At 40.1% G+C, this 18,743-nt stretch overlaps 1 protein-coding gene across 1 annotated transcript; it reads right to left on the bottom strand.

Annotated features, from left to right (window-relative positions):
• Positions 1-12,734: 12,734 nt before the first annotated feature.
• On the bottom strand, positions 12,735-14,801 carry LOC311245592 (C-C motif chemokine 14-like). Its single transcript, XM_084335495.1, has 3 exons — positions 14,685-14,801; positions 14,304-14,442; positions 12,735-13,343 (listed from the first exon to the last, which is right to left on the bottom strand). Exons 1-3 carry the CDS (start codon positions 14,746-14,748, stop codon positions 13,253-13,255), a joined length of 294 nt encoding a protein of 97 aa, XP_084191621.1. The 5' UTR covers positions 14,749-14,801; the 3' UTR covers positions 12,735-13,252.
• Between the last annotated feature and the right edge of the window lie 3,942 nt (positions 14,802-18,743).

Raw genomic sequence — 18,743 nt, 5'->3', positions numbered from 1 at the left:
ACCTTAATTGTGTTTAATGCACTCCTCTGATAGATGAGGGGGACCAAAGTGCACGGGTGAGTATAGATCTCACCTTTTGTGCAATTGTTCTATCTGGGGTCTTATCGAACGTAGCTTGGGTAAGTGTGGGGGGGGGGGGGGTGTATTTATGTTTTTATGTGTTCCTTTTTATTTCGATATGTACTATATTGTTGTATGTATATCATCACAATCTCAGGTCCTAGATATGGAAATAAGGGGTATGACATAGAAGCATTAGATGCTGGATTGCACAGAAGAGATACATTACAAGGGCTATGGGTCTGATTAAAATAGTATCATGGAATATAGACGGATGTCATCATTCCATTAAAAATAGAAAAATACTGACATTCTTGAAACAAAAAAAGACGAATATTGCACTAATCCAAGAGTCACACCTGAATGAGGAGGAATCGGCCAAACTTAAGAGGGACTGGGTGGGACAAATATTTTATAGTACATTCTCTTCTAGGAAGAGGGGGGTGGCAATATTAGTGAGAAAAAACATAGACTTTAAGGTACACACTAGTTTCTCACATGATGAGGGGAGATGGGTTATATTGGATGCAGATTTGGAGGGACAGAGAATTACATTAGCTAATATATATGCACCCAACATAACGTCCTCAGACTTTTTCCATGAAGTGTGTGAGGTGATTAGGAAAATGGGAATAGCAACGTAATCATAGGGGGGGACTTCAACCTAGTTAGAGACACCTTGCTAGATAAATCATCTCAACCCAGGAACACTGACAATACAGGGAGATTGGCGGTCAGTGTATTGGTAGATGAACTGGGCCTAGTGGATATTTGGAGGGTCTTGAACCCACAGGAAAGAGACTACACGTTTTACTCTCACCCACATGCCTCATACTCTAGAATAGACTATTTCCTGATCTCTAGCACACTGGTGGAACAAATAGCAGATAGTAGGATAGGGAACATTGTAATATCTGATCATGCTCCAGTTGAATTGATAATCACATCCATAGAGGAAGGGCAGCGGTCCTTGAGATGGCGCTTCAACAACCTAATGCTGAATGACGAGGTATCATGTGTATACATTAGAATTCTGGGAACTTAATGAGGGATCAATAGATGATAGTGGCATAATGTGGGACACATGTAAAGCATACATGAGAGGACGACTCATACAATACAGTGCATTACTAAAAAAGGCAGAGAAACAGAAAATGACAGCATTAGATAAAGAAATTAAAGCACTCTCGAAACAGCACAGCCAAAGACCAGACCCAGAAACATGGAGGAAACTGAACAAATCCAAATATGAGTTGAACAACATATACCAAAAAAAGGCTGAGTTTGCTTTATTTAGGACCAACCAAAGATATTATGAACAAGGGGAGAGAGCGGGTAAAATACTAGCGAATCGGGTTAAACAAATGCAAAATCAAAATATTATATCCTCAATTCATAATAAAGACGACGAAATTATTACAGACAAAAAGGAAATTACCTGTTTTCAGGTGCTTCTACCAGGATTTGTATACCCAACAGGCGGCGGTGGATCAGGTAAAAATGGATGCGTTCTTCACCAAGATTAAATTACCATCGTTATCGAAACAACAAGTGAAGTCAATTTAGGGGGATGTCTTGATAGAGGAAATACACGCGGCAATCAGTAGCCTTAAATTAGGTAAAGCACCAGGAGACGATGGGTTTACTCCCGATTTCTACAAACAATTCAGTGATATAATTTCTCCAAGATTATTAAAAGTATATCAAGACTCGCTATTAAAAGGGAGCTTGCCCACTAGCTTGAGGTCGGCCACTATTACGTTACTACAGAAAAAGGGCAAAGACCCTCAATATTGTGGGAACTATAGGCCTATTTCCCTGAGTAATTTAGAAGAAAAAGTATTAGCAAAAATACTAGCAAATAGAATAGAGGATGTACTACCAAGTTTGGTACACTCAGACCAAGTGGGTTTCGTGAAAGGGAGAAACTCAGCTGATAATATTCGCAGACTCCTACACATAATGTGGAAGGTTAGGAATGATGTAGAGCCTACAGTGGCCTTCTCATTAGACGCCGAAAAGGCCTTTGATAAAGTGGAGTTTGCGTTTTTGTTTCACACGCTAGAGCGTTTCGGATTCGGACCATCGTTTGTTGGATGGGTAAAACTGTTATACACAAATCCGATGGCCTCTGTCCTGACTAACGGGATCATATCCTCGCCCTTCAACCTAGGACGGGGGACGAGGCAGGGCTCTCCGCTTTCTCCCCAAATGTTCGCGCTTTTCCTCGAACCACTTGCCATCGCACTAAGAACAAGTCAAGACATCAAGTCAAGTCAAGTCAAGAGTTTTAATTGTCACGGCATACAGGTATACAATGAAATGCGGGTGGTCTTGCCCGCAACGATGTGCAATACAGTGGTACATATAATAGAATCAAAAGAAGAAAACAACATTGTGCAGTAACAGGTAACAGGTAACATGGAGTGACATCTCGGTATCTGTACATAGTTATTTACAGAGCATATGGGACATGCTAGTTAGCTTTGGTAGTGCAATACACTGTTCCTGTTATTCTAATTTAAAGTGTCCTTTCCTTTGGCCATAAGTGTGCGTGTGTGCGACATGAGTGTGTGCCCGCTCATGTTAAAGTGTTAAGTGGCTGCTCGTGTGTGAGCGTGCACAGTGTGCGTGTCGTGTGTGTGTTCATGTGTGCTTGTGTGTGGACAGTTCAATGTTCTGAGCACTCAATGTTCATTGTTCATGGCTCTGATGGCCTGGGGGAAGAAGCTGAGCCTAAGCCGCTCTGTCCTAGTAGCTGGGGTTCGCAGGCGTCTGCCTGACCTCAGCAGCTGAAACAGGCTGTTATTGGGGTGGTGAGGGTCTTTCATTATCCTGCAGGCTCTGGATTTGCACCTCTTGTTGTATAGAACCTGCAGGGGGGGTAGTGCAATACCTGTGGTACGCTCGGCTGAGCGCACCACTCTCTGTAGGGCCTTCTTGTCCTGTGCCGTGCTGTTTCCATACCAGGCAGTGATGTTTCCGGTCAGGATGCTCTCTACAGCTCCTGAGTAGAAGGACTGGAGTATCTTTCCCGATACTCTGAACTTCCTTAACTGTCTCAGGTGGTAGAGACGCTGTTTCGCCTTCTTTACTACTGTGTCTATGTGTGTTGACCATGTCAGGTCCTCTGAGATGTGGACCCCCAGGTACTTGAAGCTGCTCACCCTGTCCACGGTAGCCCCGTTAATCATCAGTGGTGTGTGCGTCTCCTGCTGTCCTCTCCTATAATCCACGATCAGCTCCTTGGTTTTACCAATGTTCAGGAGCAGGCTGTTGTCCTGGCACCAGCGTTCCAGTACCTCAACCTCCTCCCGGTAGGCCTTCTCGTCGTTGTCCGAGATCAGCCCCACCACCACCGTGTCATCTGCGAACTTCACTATGGAGTTGGAGCTGAACTTGGCCACACAGTCGTGTGTGTAGAGTGAGTACAGCAGGGGGCTCAGAACACAGCCCTGGGGGGACCCGATGCTCAGGGTGATGGTGTTGGAGGTCTGACCCCCCACCCTGACCGCCTGGGGTCTTTCGCTCAGAAAGTCCAGTACCCAGGCGCTCAGGGCGGAGCTCAGACCTAGCTCGATCAGCTTGTCCACCAGTCTGGTGGGGACTATGGTGTTGAACGCTGAGCTGTAGTCAATGAACAACAGTCTCACATAGCCCCCCTTCTGACGGTCAAGGTGCGAGAGGGTGCTGTGCAGTACCTGGGAGACCGCATCGTCGGTGGACCTGTTTGTTCTGTATGCAAATTGCATAGGGTCCATATCACTGGGGAGGGAGGCACAAATGTGGTCCTTGACCAGCCTCTCGAAACATTTCATGACCACAGAGGTGAGTGCCACCGGTCTGTAGTCATTTGGACATGCTGGGGAGGGTTTCTTCGGCACAGGGATGATGGTAGACATCTTGAAGCAGGCAGGGACCACTGACTCCGCCAGTGATTGATTAAATATGGCGGTGAACACAGGGGCCAGCTGGTTGGCACAGGTCTTGAGTATACGTCCTGTTATGCCATCTGGGCCAGCAGCCTTCCTGGTGTTCACCTGCATAAATGCTCTTCTCACACTGTGTTCCGACAACGAGAGAGCGTCCCACCCCCCTCGTGGTTTCCCCCCCCCCCTCCACAACAGCCGGCGCGCCAGTGACGTCACTAGCCGGAGAGCCAGCAGCGCCACTGTCTACACCAAACCGAGCGTAGAAGATGTTGAGCTTGTCCGCGAGGGAGGCGTCGTCGCTCCCCATTGAGGGGGCGCTGACTTTATAGTCAGTTATTGTCTTCAGTCCCACATCAAAGGGGTAATGGCGGGACAGGTGGAACATAAACTATTTTTATATGCAGATGATATTTTATTGGTATCCAGCAATCCCCAAACAGCAGCTGGGGTCATTGGAACAGTTATCGAGTCCTTCTCAGAAATATCTGGATACACAATCAACTGGAGCAAATCAGAAGCAATGCCTCTCTCTAAATGCTGCCCCTCTGATATCAGGAGGGGATGGCAGTTCAGGTGGATGCCGTCAGGGTTGATATATTTAGGAATAAAGCTGATCCCAGGTCTGAAAGAGATAGTACAAGCTAATATTGCCCCTATAATCGAACACGTTAGTGCTTTAACCCAGAATTGGGCCAAGATGAATATGTCCCTTCTTGGTAAGATAAACTTAGTAAAAATGATATTGGCTCCCAAATTAAATTATATCCTATATATGCTTCCACTAACCCTCCCAACTCAGTTACTCAAACAATATGACAAGGTAATTAATATATATTTGTGGGGGGGCAAAAGGCTGCTATTCGGTAGGGCCAAAATGTATGCAGCTAAAGAAGATGGTGGCTTATCCCTGGCTAAACTAGACTGGTATCACTATGCGTTCTCACTCTCCCAGCTCTCCAAAATGAACCACTCGGCTGAAGAAGCACCTGCTTGGGTCAAGATGGAGGAGGAAATGGTATATCCCTCATCTCTGGAATCCTTCCTGACACAATCAGACAGACCTATACCTTTTAAGAACCCTCTCCTGGCATTTACCAGAGAAACTTGGAATCAATCACACAGGCTGACTAGAGATAACCCATATCTAACTACAAGAGCCTCTATATGGTTTAATAAAAAACTAAAGATTGGTAAGAAATCAGTCATATGGGAGGACTGGGTTAAAAAGGGGATACATGTACTAGGTGATGTAGCCGGGGAAGATGGGGTATTACCGTTTGAGGATATTAGAAAGGACTTTGGCATAGATAATAAAAACTTCTATAGATTCCTGCAGATTAGACATTGTATATCGTCATCAGTGGTTGGGGCAAAATGTGGCCCGATTACTGCAATTCAAGAAATATTTTATAAAGGATGGCGTAGGAAAGGCGGTGTCTCAAGGTTCTATGATGTTATAAGGGAACACAATGCACCCAAATTGGCGGGTCTGAGGTTGAGCTGGGAGAACGATGTACGTGAGGATATTACTGAGGAAATATGGGAGAAGCTGGTGTCCAAATGGGGTAAATTCTCTCGGGAGGCACAGTCACAACTTATCTTTTACAAAGTCTTAAACAGAAGCTATTGGACGCCTAGTAAACTAGCCAGACTAAAATTAAGAAACAGTGACATCTGCTGGAGATGTGAGAAGGAGACAGGTACTCTACTACATATGTTATACGAATGTGAGAAAGTTCGGAAAATGTGGGATCAAATTGTGATATTCCTAAGTAAAGTTCTGAATGTAAAGGTGAATAACTCCCCAGTGGCATGCGTATTGGGTATAGTACCGAAAGAGATTAAACTGTCTAAGTACCAAGGAATGTGGTATAGAATGGCCATGATATCAGGATGTAGAATTGCCTTACGACATTGGAAATCACCCATTGAAATTACTTCTTTTTTTTTATCCACTTTTTATCCCATTTTCTATATTTTCTCCCATCCCAATTTCGTATCATCCAATTCAACCCTCCCCTGTCACGAACGCTGTTTCTTGCCTCCCACAAGCCGGCTGCAATGTGGACTAAGTCATACATAGCACAAGTCCCCTCCGGTACTTGAGGTAACAGCAGTCGCATCTTTTCACCTGCGCAGCTCGATCTCTCAGTGGCGAGGAGTAACGCGTGGGAGGCTCACGCTGCCCCCGACACTTCCTGATTCTACTGCGCAGGCGCACCAACCGACCTGTAGGAGTCGCTGTCCACAGCGCCCGATCCCCACCCATCAGTTTCCCACCCCCTAATACGGCCAATGTGTATTAGTACGGACGACCAGCTAAACTGAAAGCAAATGTGGAGCGCTGGGCTCGAACTGACGTCTGACCTGATGGTACCTATATTTTGTTTGGTATTATGTATGTATATACATATATTGTATGTCCGAATGGTGTATCTATGGAATAGCCACTTGCTCTATCACACTCTCACATACGCATATCTAGCCGCATACGCATGTCTAGGACACACACACTCTTATGTGTACATAACTGAGCTACACGCACTCACATGCACATGGCTGAGATATACATATCTGAGGCACACATACACGCATATACTCACATATAGGAAGCAGGCATACACACACATACTTATACACATATCTGAAGCATAAGCTCTCACTTACACATATAGGGGATATACACATACATATGGGACACACACACATACATAGCTGAGACACACATCATATACACATCTGAGATACACACTCACACACATGGCAGAGACGTACATGGGTACAAGACACACACAAAATGTAGGGTCACAGTCACGTATCTGAGATATACACACATACACATATGAGACATACACACATACATACGTGAGACACGTACCCACATACACATATCTGAGACACACGTTCTCACACACACTTACATATATCTGAGACGCATCCTCTCACATGCACTATGGAGAAAGATGGCATCCCGATAGAGATGCAGCACATACTTGCATCGCAGGTAGAATCGGACTACATGTAACGTATATGCGTCTTGGTTATATATGCACAATATATAGTAATGTTTTTTGTTTTTTTTGTAAGTACTTTTTTATGTCTGTTTTTGGTATGTCTGTATAAGTCTTTTGTATGTTTTATATGTTAATACGAAAAAGAAAAAGACAAATCTTGGATTTTGCATATTATGCTGTTGAAAGATGTCTCTTGAATATTTGTAAGATTTGTGCAAAAATATTTAAAAAAAAAGAAAAAGAAAAAAGAAATAGGTTATTAAAGGTTATGCTTTCATATCAAAGATGTACTGTTATTCTTTTGAGCTGTTTCACATTGAAAAACATATAATTACTTAATGACTACTATATATAATATGCTATAGTATATAGGCCTAGAAATATATAAACCATGTCCAGATAAATTGTATTCTACAGTTCCACATAAGGAGCACATAAGCCTTGTAGCCATGCATTGTTTATTAAGATATATAATAGCAAGCCAATCTCCAAAATGCATAATACAGGACCATTCTATTTAAAACATCCGATTCTGGTACAAAACAAAAGGCTCTTAGATTAAAGAATGCAATACATGATCAACTATAGCCTGAAATATGAATCTTCATGGTTATTCTTATGAATGAATTTAATTTGTATAGCGCTTTTCCAAACAAAGTTACAAAGTGCTTTACAGACATGTCAAAAACAGCAAACATAGGGGCGCCCTCGTGGCGCATACCATAGTGCCTTGCGCACCTACACGGCCGACCCGGGTTTCTTTATTTCTTTATTTCAGATCCCCATTAGTCACTGCCTCAGCAGCGACTATTCTTCCTGGGGTCTGGATCCAAACATATAAAATTAAACAAGAATAATCAATAAACAACATAAAAACAAAACAAATATCAATAAAACACCAATAAAATATACAAACAATTATAGAACATTAAACCAATTAAAATCAGACATACAACCAAATATGTATGCCAAATGTTCTAATATAGAACAAAAACAAATATCAATAAAACAACAAATATCAATAAAACAACAAAGACAACAAAGACAACAATAACAAATATCAATAAAACAACAAATATCAATAAAACAACAAAGACATCTCAGAGCAAACTAAAATGTGCTCAAAAACAGCACAACATTCCATACACTCATACTCTAATACTCATAACCACTAGACAAACACATTCCAAAACAACACATAACCCAACACAAGAACCCATTCATTAGACACAGATTAGACCTAACCAAAATCAACCTCTTTCTGCATTACAGCCACTCGTAGTCTCCTCTTGAATCCCACCTTACTGGTAATTGAAACCAAATATTGTGGAAGTCTATTCCAGTAGGACATTGCCCTGTACATTACAGTTTTCTTTAAGGCTTCAGTTCTGGGTCTCGGCAGGGCGAACCTACCCTTCAAGGCTTGTCTAGTGCCATAGCCATGACCATCACTAATAAGCACCAGCTGCAAAAAGAGGCACACAGGTTTATGCAAAGTATAAATATTTCTCATAAACAAAATAAGACTACACACTAGTCTCTCATTGACTCTCATCCATGACAGTTCCTTGTGCATTTTCTCAACACTGTTTCTAATTGAGCTATGCAATGCAAGTCTTGCAGCTCTATTTTGAGTAAGCTGTATTTTATTTAAATCTTGTTTGGATGCATTTGACCAGATTGCTGGACAGTAGTCCAGATGTGACAAAACTAGTGATTGTATGACTTGCTTGGTAGCTGTGTCTGTTAAAAAATAGGCATTCCGTCTAATAATTGAAATACTTCTGCTCATTTTTGTTACAATATTGTTAATGTGAGTTGACCAAGAGAGTGTTTCATCTATTATAACTCCAAGCAATCTGGCCTCCTTAACTTGCTCAATATCTGCACCCTGCAAAGAAATATTTAATCTGTGATTCTCTCTCTGAGCATGCTTTGAACAAATAATTAGACATTTTGTTTTGGATGCATTTAGTTTCAGCTTATTTACCGTGACCCATTCAGAAATCTGCATTAACTCGCTTTGAAGAAGACTGCTGAGGTCTTTGGCATTGCTTGCCGAAGCATATATTGTAGTGTCATCTGCATAAATGGAACTGCTTGCATTTCTTAAACTTTGTGGCATATCATTTACAAATATTGAATATAATAATGGTCCAAGGCAACTTCCTTGAGGAATGCCACATTGTAGCGTTTTAAAGCTTGATAAAGTTCCATTAAACAGGACACATTGTTGTCTCATGAATAAATAACTTTTCATCCAGTTAGTAGCTGAGTGTTTGAAACCATAATCAGCTAGTTTTGTAAGCAGCAGTTCATGATCAATGAGATCAAAAGCTGCGCTAAAATCTAACAGTACTGTACCAACTAATAATTTACAGTCAATATTTCTTAGCCAATCATCAGCCAATTGTGTAAGTGCTGTGCATGTTGAATAGCCTGGTTTGTAAGCATGTTGAAAGTCAGAATTTATGTTATTAAGGGAGAAATAATTTTGAATTTGTTTGAATGCAATTCTTTCCATAAGTATACCTAAAACAGGTAAAATACTGATTGGCCTACTATTTGGTCCAGTGAATGATTCTTTTCTATTTTTTGGTAGAGGAGTGACCTTAGCTACCTTCCATATTTGCGGATAAATTCCTTCCTTAAGACTCAAATTGAATATATGACATATCGGACCAGCAATACTTCCAGCTGATAGCTTCACAAGTCTACTGTCCAGATTGTCGTGACCAGAAAGTTTGTCACATTTCAATTCAGACAATAACTTTTCAATTTCTGAAAGATTTGTGACCAAAAATTCAAATTCACATTCTTTGTCCTTCATGATCTGACTTTTTATAATTGAATCTGATAAGTTACCCTTTACAGGTGGCATGTTGTCTCTTATAGTATTTACTTTATTTGTGAAATAGTCATTGAAATAATTTGCAATATCCAAGGGCTTAGTGATGAAACCATCCCCTGATTCAATAAATGATGGTATTTTACCCATTTTGTCTCTACCCATGATTTGATTCAGAGTACTCCATAGTTTTTTACCATCATATTTTGTTTCTTCAATTCTGGATTGGTAGTATAGCCTTTTTTTCAGTTTATTTAATTTTGTCGCTTTATTTCTTAAAGAGCGATATGCTAACCAATCTTCTGAATTCCGTGAATTTAGAGCGATTATTTTCAGTCTATCTCTTTCTTTCATGTTGCTCCTTAGGTCAGTGTCTAGCCAAGGTGCTTTGATAGATCTTACAGTACGTTTTTTTATGGGCACATGCTTGTCACAGACCGAGGAAAATAACTTCATAAATTCTCCTAGGGCTTCTTCAGTATGAATACACTCAAATACACTGTCCCACTTTATGTTGTGCACGTCTTGAATAAATAAATTCTCACAGAAATGTTTATAGATTCTTTTATGTTCAATCCCAGCTCCCGTCGTTATTTGTCGCATGTCCTCCCCACCTCTCCTCCCGTTCGCCCTATCCTCTCTGTCGGTCCTGCGTGACCAATAAAGCTGTCAAAATGCTAAAAAAAAATTAATTTAAAGAAATTTAAAAAAAACAGCAAACATCAGCAAAGGCGAAATTTCTTTATAGAAAATAAAACAAGAGAAAAAGAGACAAAACTTTTCAAACAGGATTTGTAGGCAGATTGATTAAACAGTTTACTGTAAGCAATCAGAGCTCACCTGATTGATTGAAAATTGTATTAACAGATTGCAGAATGGGTACAATACAGTACGGCTCAATACACATCTAAACCCATAACCTTAGGAAAAACATTTAATATACAGATGTGTTTTTAAATGTGACTTAAAAGAGGACACTGACTCTGCTAGCCAAGGGCAAGGCGTTCCAGAGCATGGGTGGCCAGGCTATATTTAGTAAGGAACCAGGAGGGCCTTATCCGCGGATCTGAGGCAGCGTTCCGGAACATGGGGTTCCAACAAGTCCACAATGTAGCTGGGGGCCAGTCCATGTAGCAGGGCTTTAAAAAGATATCAATAAAATCTTAAAATCAATTCTGTAGCTCACCGGCAGCCAGTGTAAAGCAGCCAGGATGGGTGTTATATGGTCACGTTTCCTTGTGTTGGTGAGAAGTCGTGCCGCAGAGTTCTGCACCCTCTGGAGACGTGATATGGCTTTTTTGTTGATGCCTGAATAGAGGGAGTTACAATAATCTAAGACCTAAACTTACATCTAAGCTAATAATTATAGGACCTTATCAGAGATTATACAACGGCATGCAAATTTCTCGATTCTGATTGGCCATTCACACGTCTTTATTGGCAACAATCCACGGTCCTGGGCTCAGGACCCGCCCACAACCGAATCACATAACCCTCCCCGGCTCACTCCGGGAGAAAACAAGATCGCGGACAACAAATGGTTATGTTGAAAGCACCATAACGACTAAATATGAAACGATTCTGTCAAGGGGACTGTGTTAGTCCTTTAAACAATGTTGGATGATGTAATTGATGGGTCTTGAGTCAATCTAGAACAAAAGAAAAATCGCGGTTTGATTGATAGATTAATTGATTTAAATTTCTTCCTTCCTACTTTCTACTGACTGCAGCGTTCTCTCTCACACTGTCCGACGCTGGCGTACCCACAAACACACACACACACACATACACACACACACACACACACACACACATACACACACACACGCACGCACACACACACACACACTGTGACACACACACACACACACACACACACGCACACACACACACACACACACACACACACACTCCTGTCTGCAACAGCGGGGGAGTCAGACTGAGAGAGAAGCAGCGCTGTTTTAAGTGAGCATGGTCTATTGAATTGATTGATTGGTTGATTGCTAATTGTATTACTGTACCCCTGGTTTCCAACTGGTTAAGTTTAGGCTAAAAGAAATAAATAAAAAAATAGGGCGAAGAAAACGTTTTTTTCCTATAGGGCAAAGAAAACGTTTTAATTTGTTTTACATACTTTATATAGAAGCATCTAAGAATGAAGTTCTATGGAAAGTAGGTCTGCATTCCCTTAACAATTGTGTGTATTGAGCCGTACTGTATTGTACCCATTCTGCATCTGGTAATAAAATTTTCAATCAATCATTCCAATAATACACAGTTGGATGTGTTAGTTGGTTGGATGCACTTCAAGCTGCTTCCACATGAGGCAACTTCTCTCAATCATTCCAATAATACACAGTTGGATGTGTTAGTTTGGTTGGATGCACTTCAAGCTGCTTCCACATGGAGGCAACTTGTCTTTTTTGTAGTTGTGGGAACTACTTTTTCTGGCGGATGGTTTTTTCAATAAATCTTCGATTAATGTGTGTTTATTGTATAGAAATAAGGTTGGATTAATCTGGCAGTTGTATAAAAGCTTTACACCACGTGCAGTCGTGGTTTGTGACCAATAAACCATGCCTAGGGGGGTCTAACGACCCTCGGCTGCGCCTCGGGCCTAACGACCACCCCTAGGCATGGTTTATTGGTCACAAACCACTCCTGCGTGTGATGTAATGCTTAATTAATGGCTGAATTCATTCTTGTTCTAATCTCCCTACTGAACTCGTATTTTTAACACTTGAAGATTTACTTTACACACATGTGTATTACTCATTACATCATATTCATTTTCCATTATCATATATTATATGATACAGGTGCAGGTGAAAAAAATTTAATGTTTTATATCATGAGATTTGTATGCTTTTGTTTGTTGTGTAAATGTACTGCTTTACTGTCTTTATTGTTGTATTGAAGAAGGAGGGCCGGAAATATAAGATTCTGCCAGTCTGGTTATAAACATGTATTATATATATATGAGAGAGAAAATACAAAACACTGTTCATATTAGCTTACATCAAAATTAAGGCTCACAGTTGGAAACTATAACTATATCGGTAACACGAACAAGTATCAACCCAAAGCGGGACTACGAGAGAGGTCAAGGGTCACAACAGCTTGACTGCAGATGCACACGACAACACCCTGTATTCATGGCTGCATAACAGGTTTCTCCTTTTGAGATCATACATTTGATTTGATGATTTGATTTTTATTTGGAAATTACAAACGCATCATAAAAAAAAAATTATCATGACCAATTTGTATTCCTGAGGATATCACCTAAAAGCATGAATTAAAACACTTATTTCCAAGGTGGTCCTCGATGGAAGACATAAAAACATAACACTGTAAAGATGACCTCGAAAAGGATGATGGCCGTTGAGAGAAGAGCTCTATTGGCCTGGCAGCTGCTGGTCAAAGTGATTCTTCACCCAGTCCACATTGGGGCCCATGCAGATCTTGTATCCCAGCACTGTATGGACACTGTAGAGATATAATCATATGTTACCACAGCACTCGTTATTGCCCATAATCATAATGGTAGTAATAATAATAATAATAATAATAATAATAATAATAATAATAATAATAATAATAATAATATAATAATATAATAATAATAATAATAATAATAATAATAATAATAATAATAATAATAATAATAATAATAATAATAATAATAATAATAATAATAATAATAATAATAATAATAATAATAATAATAATAATAATAATAATAATAATAATAATAATAATAATAATAATAATAATAATAATAATAATAATGGTAAAAAATCTATCTTGCAAAGTCAATGGGGTCATGCTCCTGTCTGTACAAACTGACTTAAGACAACTGAAATCTACTTTGTGTGCACTGTGGAGTATAATATTAATTTAATATTAAACTGGCACTTCACCAAAAAACTATGCTGATGTATTTTTTGAAAAAACATTTTAATTAACAGTTATTAAGAGTGAAATGAGTTTGAATATGGCCACCAGTGAATGTCATCTGGGCCATTGAATCCTTGTTTTGTGTTAATTACAGCTCAATTAGATGATAAGCGCCTAGTTTAGCACAAATGAATGGAAGCGGATGTGTAGCGGCTAGCCATTTAATGTTGGCCAAATAACCCTTCTCCCGGAGTTTTAAGCTGGGCTAGCCGCTACGAATCCGCTTCCATTCATTTGTGCTAAGCTAGGCTATAGCTTGCAGCCGGGTAGCTTTCTACTGAACACACAGAGAGGAAATTGGTATCCATCTTCGTGTCTGACACTGGAGAAGACGATAAGCTAATTTTCCATAATGTTGCTGTGTTCCTTTAAAAGCGACGCGTTGCGCTTTGACCGCCTCATCGAGCGTCTCACATCCATCTCTGATGTGTCACTGAAGCTGCGCTGAGACGGGGGACAAAAGAATAGCGGAACAAAGCACAGACTTACACGAATGCCTCCTGCTCACAGCTGTTGTGGGTCTTCACGATGTTGACGATCTTGTGTGCGGGAACTCTCACTGTGCTGAATTGGTTGCAGCACTGATGAGGTGCGGCATCGTTCAGGATGTTCACAGCTAAACTTAAGCCTAAGTGGATATAACAGAACCTTGGCTGTTAAAATTTTAAGAAGGAAGAGTCGTTTTCAATTCATCGATGTTTGAGGCAATATGAGATATTCTGTGTACACTTTTCAACTTGTACTTTTCAATACTCACACGCACACAGGCGTGTTGAAATAATACGCATGATGAAACCTTCTCCTTAATAAACACATTAGAATATTGAAATAAATACCTTACAAGGTTAAAGTATGAATCGAGTGACTTACGAGAAGCATTGCAGTAGCAGACTGTCATTAACAGCAGTCCCAGGGTTACGCAGAGAGTCTTCATGTCTGTATGCTGACGATGTCTTTCTGTCTGTCTTCGCCGTCTAGAGAGTCTCTCTTCTGATCTCTTCTGACTGGTAAACCACACAGCAGTCCAGCACACCTTTTTATTTTGACACAAGCTATCGCGTGAGTCATCGCCTGAGATGACGTATAGGCTGCCCACGACCTTGATGGTGTGAAGATAAGATCTATCTTGGTGGGCTTCTGATTCATCTTCACCATGGCAGGTGTAACACGTGATGAGAAGGAAGAAGTTTGTCTGATTCTCACATCATTTTTAATGATTGATGTTTTTTATTTCCGTGTCTTACATACAGGTGTATGCCCAGCCCATATGGGCTTACAACAAGACACATAAACAATAAGTATACTTGACATTGACAATAAGTTATATAGACCAAGATGGCCACAAAAAAATTAAACGTAATATAACAAGCTGTAAACAATGTATGTAAAGAAACAAGAGGAATTCATATAAAATTATATAGGATATAGTGTGTTTTGTCTCAAGTGCTATGCTTTCTCCAAAAATCCTGCAAAACTGAAAATCTCCTCCACAAAAAAACAACTCAACATACTCAGACTGCCAAAACAAATCCAAATTTACAAATTGAATTTTCTCAAATAAAGCCCTCCTCAAATCGGTGTACAAGGGGCAATAAAAAACAAAATGATATTCATCTTCCACCACTCCCAGATCAGAGAACACACAACCGCTCCTCCTCAGGTTTACCTTGAAATCTACCCACTTCCACAGCCAATGGCAGGGTGCCAGACCTCAACTAGGCACACAGAGACCTCCGTCTTCTCTTTAAGTTTAACATTACATAAGGTTCAGTAAAATACTCATCTTTAATTTCAACATATTTTCTAAGTTTAGGTTAGTTTAATAATAATTCCACTTTATTTGTATAGCAGACATAGAATGAGCATAGACAACGTCGACGTCACAATGGTGGCCAGTGTCATCGCATTCTACAATTCCAAGATAGAATTTTGAGAAAACGTAATGCAATAACTACAAATAAATCAAGCAATCAAACCTGAAAGGGTCCCTAAAGGGTGAGTAAACTTGAGGAACAGACCGTGGTACTGTCTTACCATGGTACTAACTAACGGTACCATGTTAGTTATTAGAATCACTTTTATTGTTGCTCTAATCATAGACCCTAAATCTTTACTAATAATGCAGATTTTCCATCTGTCGTCCAGGTACTAAATCCAGTGATGAGTTTGGTAGCCTACATTGTCTGCATCATCCCTATGTCATCATTATGTGTGTATATATATATATATACACACATACTCTAAATGCATTTTAGAGAAGCTGTTTTGGCTATGTATTATTAAATGTTTTTGTGTCCTGCTAGTTTAGTTGCTGTCCATGTATTGACTGTGGGATTAGCCTTCTGATAGGCCAAATACTCACATCATCATCACCATCATCATCACTATCATTGGTGTTAGATTAGATTCAATGTATTGTCAGCACAAGTACAGTACACACAATTAAGTTGGCATCTAACCAGAGTGCAGAGTGCCCCATTTTACTTGCATATTCTATACCAGTAAACCAGAATTCTCACAATGTATTTGGGCACCGCTCTTTGACTCAATTTAACCCTTTGTCGTGTGGCAGGGAAAGGGTTAACCATTTGGTAGTGCGATAGTGAAAGGGTTAACAAAAACGTTCTATGATCAACACTATCAAAGGCTTTGGTAGCATCAATAAAAGATAACTGATGTGTTATGACCTCTGTGTAAAAGTCAGTACTCAACACACAATGCACAATGAAACTAACAATTAAGATGGCTAAAATTACATGCAAGCACAGAAACAGAAAACAAAAAAAACAAAAAAAATACTTTACAGTGTTAAATACAATTTAAGATTATTTTAAAAAGTGAATCTACTGTAAATGCAGCAGAGGTTTTGAGGCAGGTTATTCCAAAGAGTTAATGCTCTAAAAATAAAATATCTCCTTAAAGCGTTGGTTTTTGGACCTGGCAATTCAAGCTGCCCACTACTCGAACATCTAGTGTAATGCTCATGCACACTGGGTCTCATTCCCGAATATTTTCCAAAGAGTTCTCTTGGAAGACTTATCTTGGAACCGACTGAGACAGAATCAATGACAAGTTCACTCTGAGTCCCCAACGTGCTGGGAATATGTCTTAAGTGGCTCAAACGGTCGCACCTGTGATATCTGCATTGGGGAATGGCACCATGTCTCAAACTCGAATGTGCATCCCCGTTCAGGTAATTTGCATACAAAACAATGCCTCCAGAGCTCCTTATAAGGCAACTAATGATGCAGCCGTGTGAAAATGGATGCGGAAGTGCTTTGCGACCCATCGAAATTAGATTAGATTAATGTATTGGCATCATATACAGCTCGGTGCACCTGCCACAGCGCGCGCGCACACACACACACACGTGCGCGGGCGCAGTACTGTATAGCCTACGCGCGTAATGAATGAACGCAGTATAGGCTTATTATTCCATTAATTACTTCTTTCATTAGGAGAGGAGCAAAGCCCCGTAGACCGTATACAGTCAACCATGCAGTCCGCTCATGGTACGCCCGACTCTGGCGGCCTTAATATGTGTACAGTACTGTATGTCTTGTGTGCGCCAGTATGGCCTACGTGTCTAATGAATGAACAGTAAGCTTATATTATTGTAGTTACTTGTTTCATTAGGATTTAGTAGATACTATATATATGCTCTGCCCTTGGTCTTTGCCGTCTAAAGAGTCTGTCATGATTCTCACTTTATGTATTAATACCATGCATTGGTAGTGCAAGTGTAGTGCAAGTGGCAAGAGGAAACATCAGGGATATCCTGACACAACTTGTATTTACCTGCACTATTCTTACCCTGCCTACTCTTATACACTGCCTATCAAATTCATGTGTCGGTTATTGCACTTTTTACTTCTTACTGATGACTATTTTTAAACTGAATCATTTTAAACTATTTTTATTATTAGCTAGATCCAAATGTGAAACACTGTGATTATTTGTATTACTGAATAGAGAGCCTATTAGGATGCTAGATCCTAATGTGAAACACTGTGATTTGCCATATCTTGCTATGCTCGCTCATGCCTGTATTTTTTATGTCCGTTCTATTTTATAATTTTTTGACTATTTTTAAACTGAATCATTTTAAACTATTTTTACTATTTGTGTTACTGAAAACTGTAAGCGGAGAGCCTATTGGGATGCTAGATCCTAATGTGAAACACTGTGATTCTACCTGTCTATCTTTTTATGCTCGCTTATGCCTGTATTTTTTACTGTTGTGAAGCACTTTGAACTGCAACCTCTGTATGAAAAGTGCTATACAAATAAAGTTATTATTATTATTATTATTATTATTGCACTGTGGGACCTTCAGACATGCAGTAATTAGGCTATTTCCATGAAGATTGGTAACATTGATAAGACTGTGAGTCACTGTTGCAAAGGTTCCCCACACCTCTTTAGACTTGCCACCACAAATACACCTTCAGATCCTGGTGTGAAGATAAGACTGCACTTTCCACGTAGAACACCTTGCTTCTCTGTAGCATCGTGAAGTCACTGGGGGTCCTATAGGTTCTGGGGGGGGGGGTAAAGTGCACTCCACTGCAGTTTCAACTACTTAGATTGTACTGGTAGATGGAAAATGCTGCGTTACGAATGCTGAATGAATGATGACACCGCAGCTTACAAAGAGGTATCGTGGTATTTCCCAAAACAGTATTAAATAGCATGATATTACCATTGGTATCGTGGTTAAAATGGGATTCCAGTATACCATGGAATTATATAAGTGCAAAGTTGTACCGTGGTTATTTTGACCATGGCAGTACCACGGTAAATTATTCATACAATGGCTGGTTGCATGGTAAAACTGAATGATATTTCTTTGTAAGGAAATGAGGCAGATGAGAGAGGGTTCTGGTAGGATTCCGTTTTGGGCCAGCAGATTATATTAAGTACCAGGGT

This window comes from Notolepis coatsorum (assembly GCF_963971535.1).
Source record: "Notolepis coatsorum genome assembly, chromosome: 18".
In the NCBI taxonomy this organism is placed as follows: Eukaryota; Metazoa; Chordata; class Actinopteri; order Aulopiformes; family Paralepididae; genus Notolepis; species Notolepis coatsorum.
This window is presented reverse-complemented; position numbering and strand designations above follow the sequence as displayed.

Excerpts from the sequence above, each read along its gene's own strand:
- LOC311245592 (XM_084335495.1), bottom strand. The coding sequence starts at position 14,748 with ATGAAGACTCTCTGCGTAACCCTGGGACTGCTGTTAATGACAGTCTGC. Across the intron at positions 14,443-14,684 it reads CTGCTACTGCAATGCTTCTC|GCTTAAGTTTAGCTGTGAAC; the intron begins GTAAGTCACTCG and ends ATATCCACTTAG. Across the intron at positions 13,344-14,303 it reads TGTGAGCAGGAGGCATTCGT|TGTCCATACAGTGCTGGGAT; the intron begins GTAAGTCTGTGC and ends ATATCTCTACAG.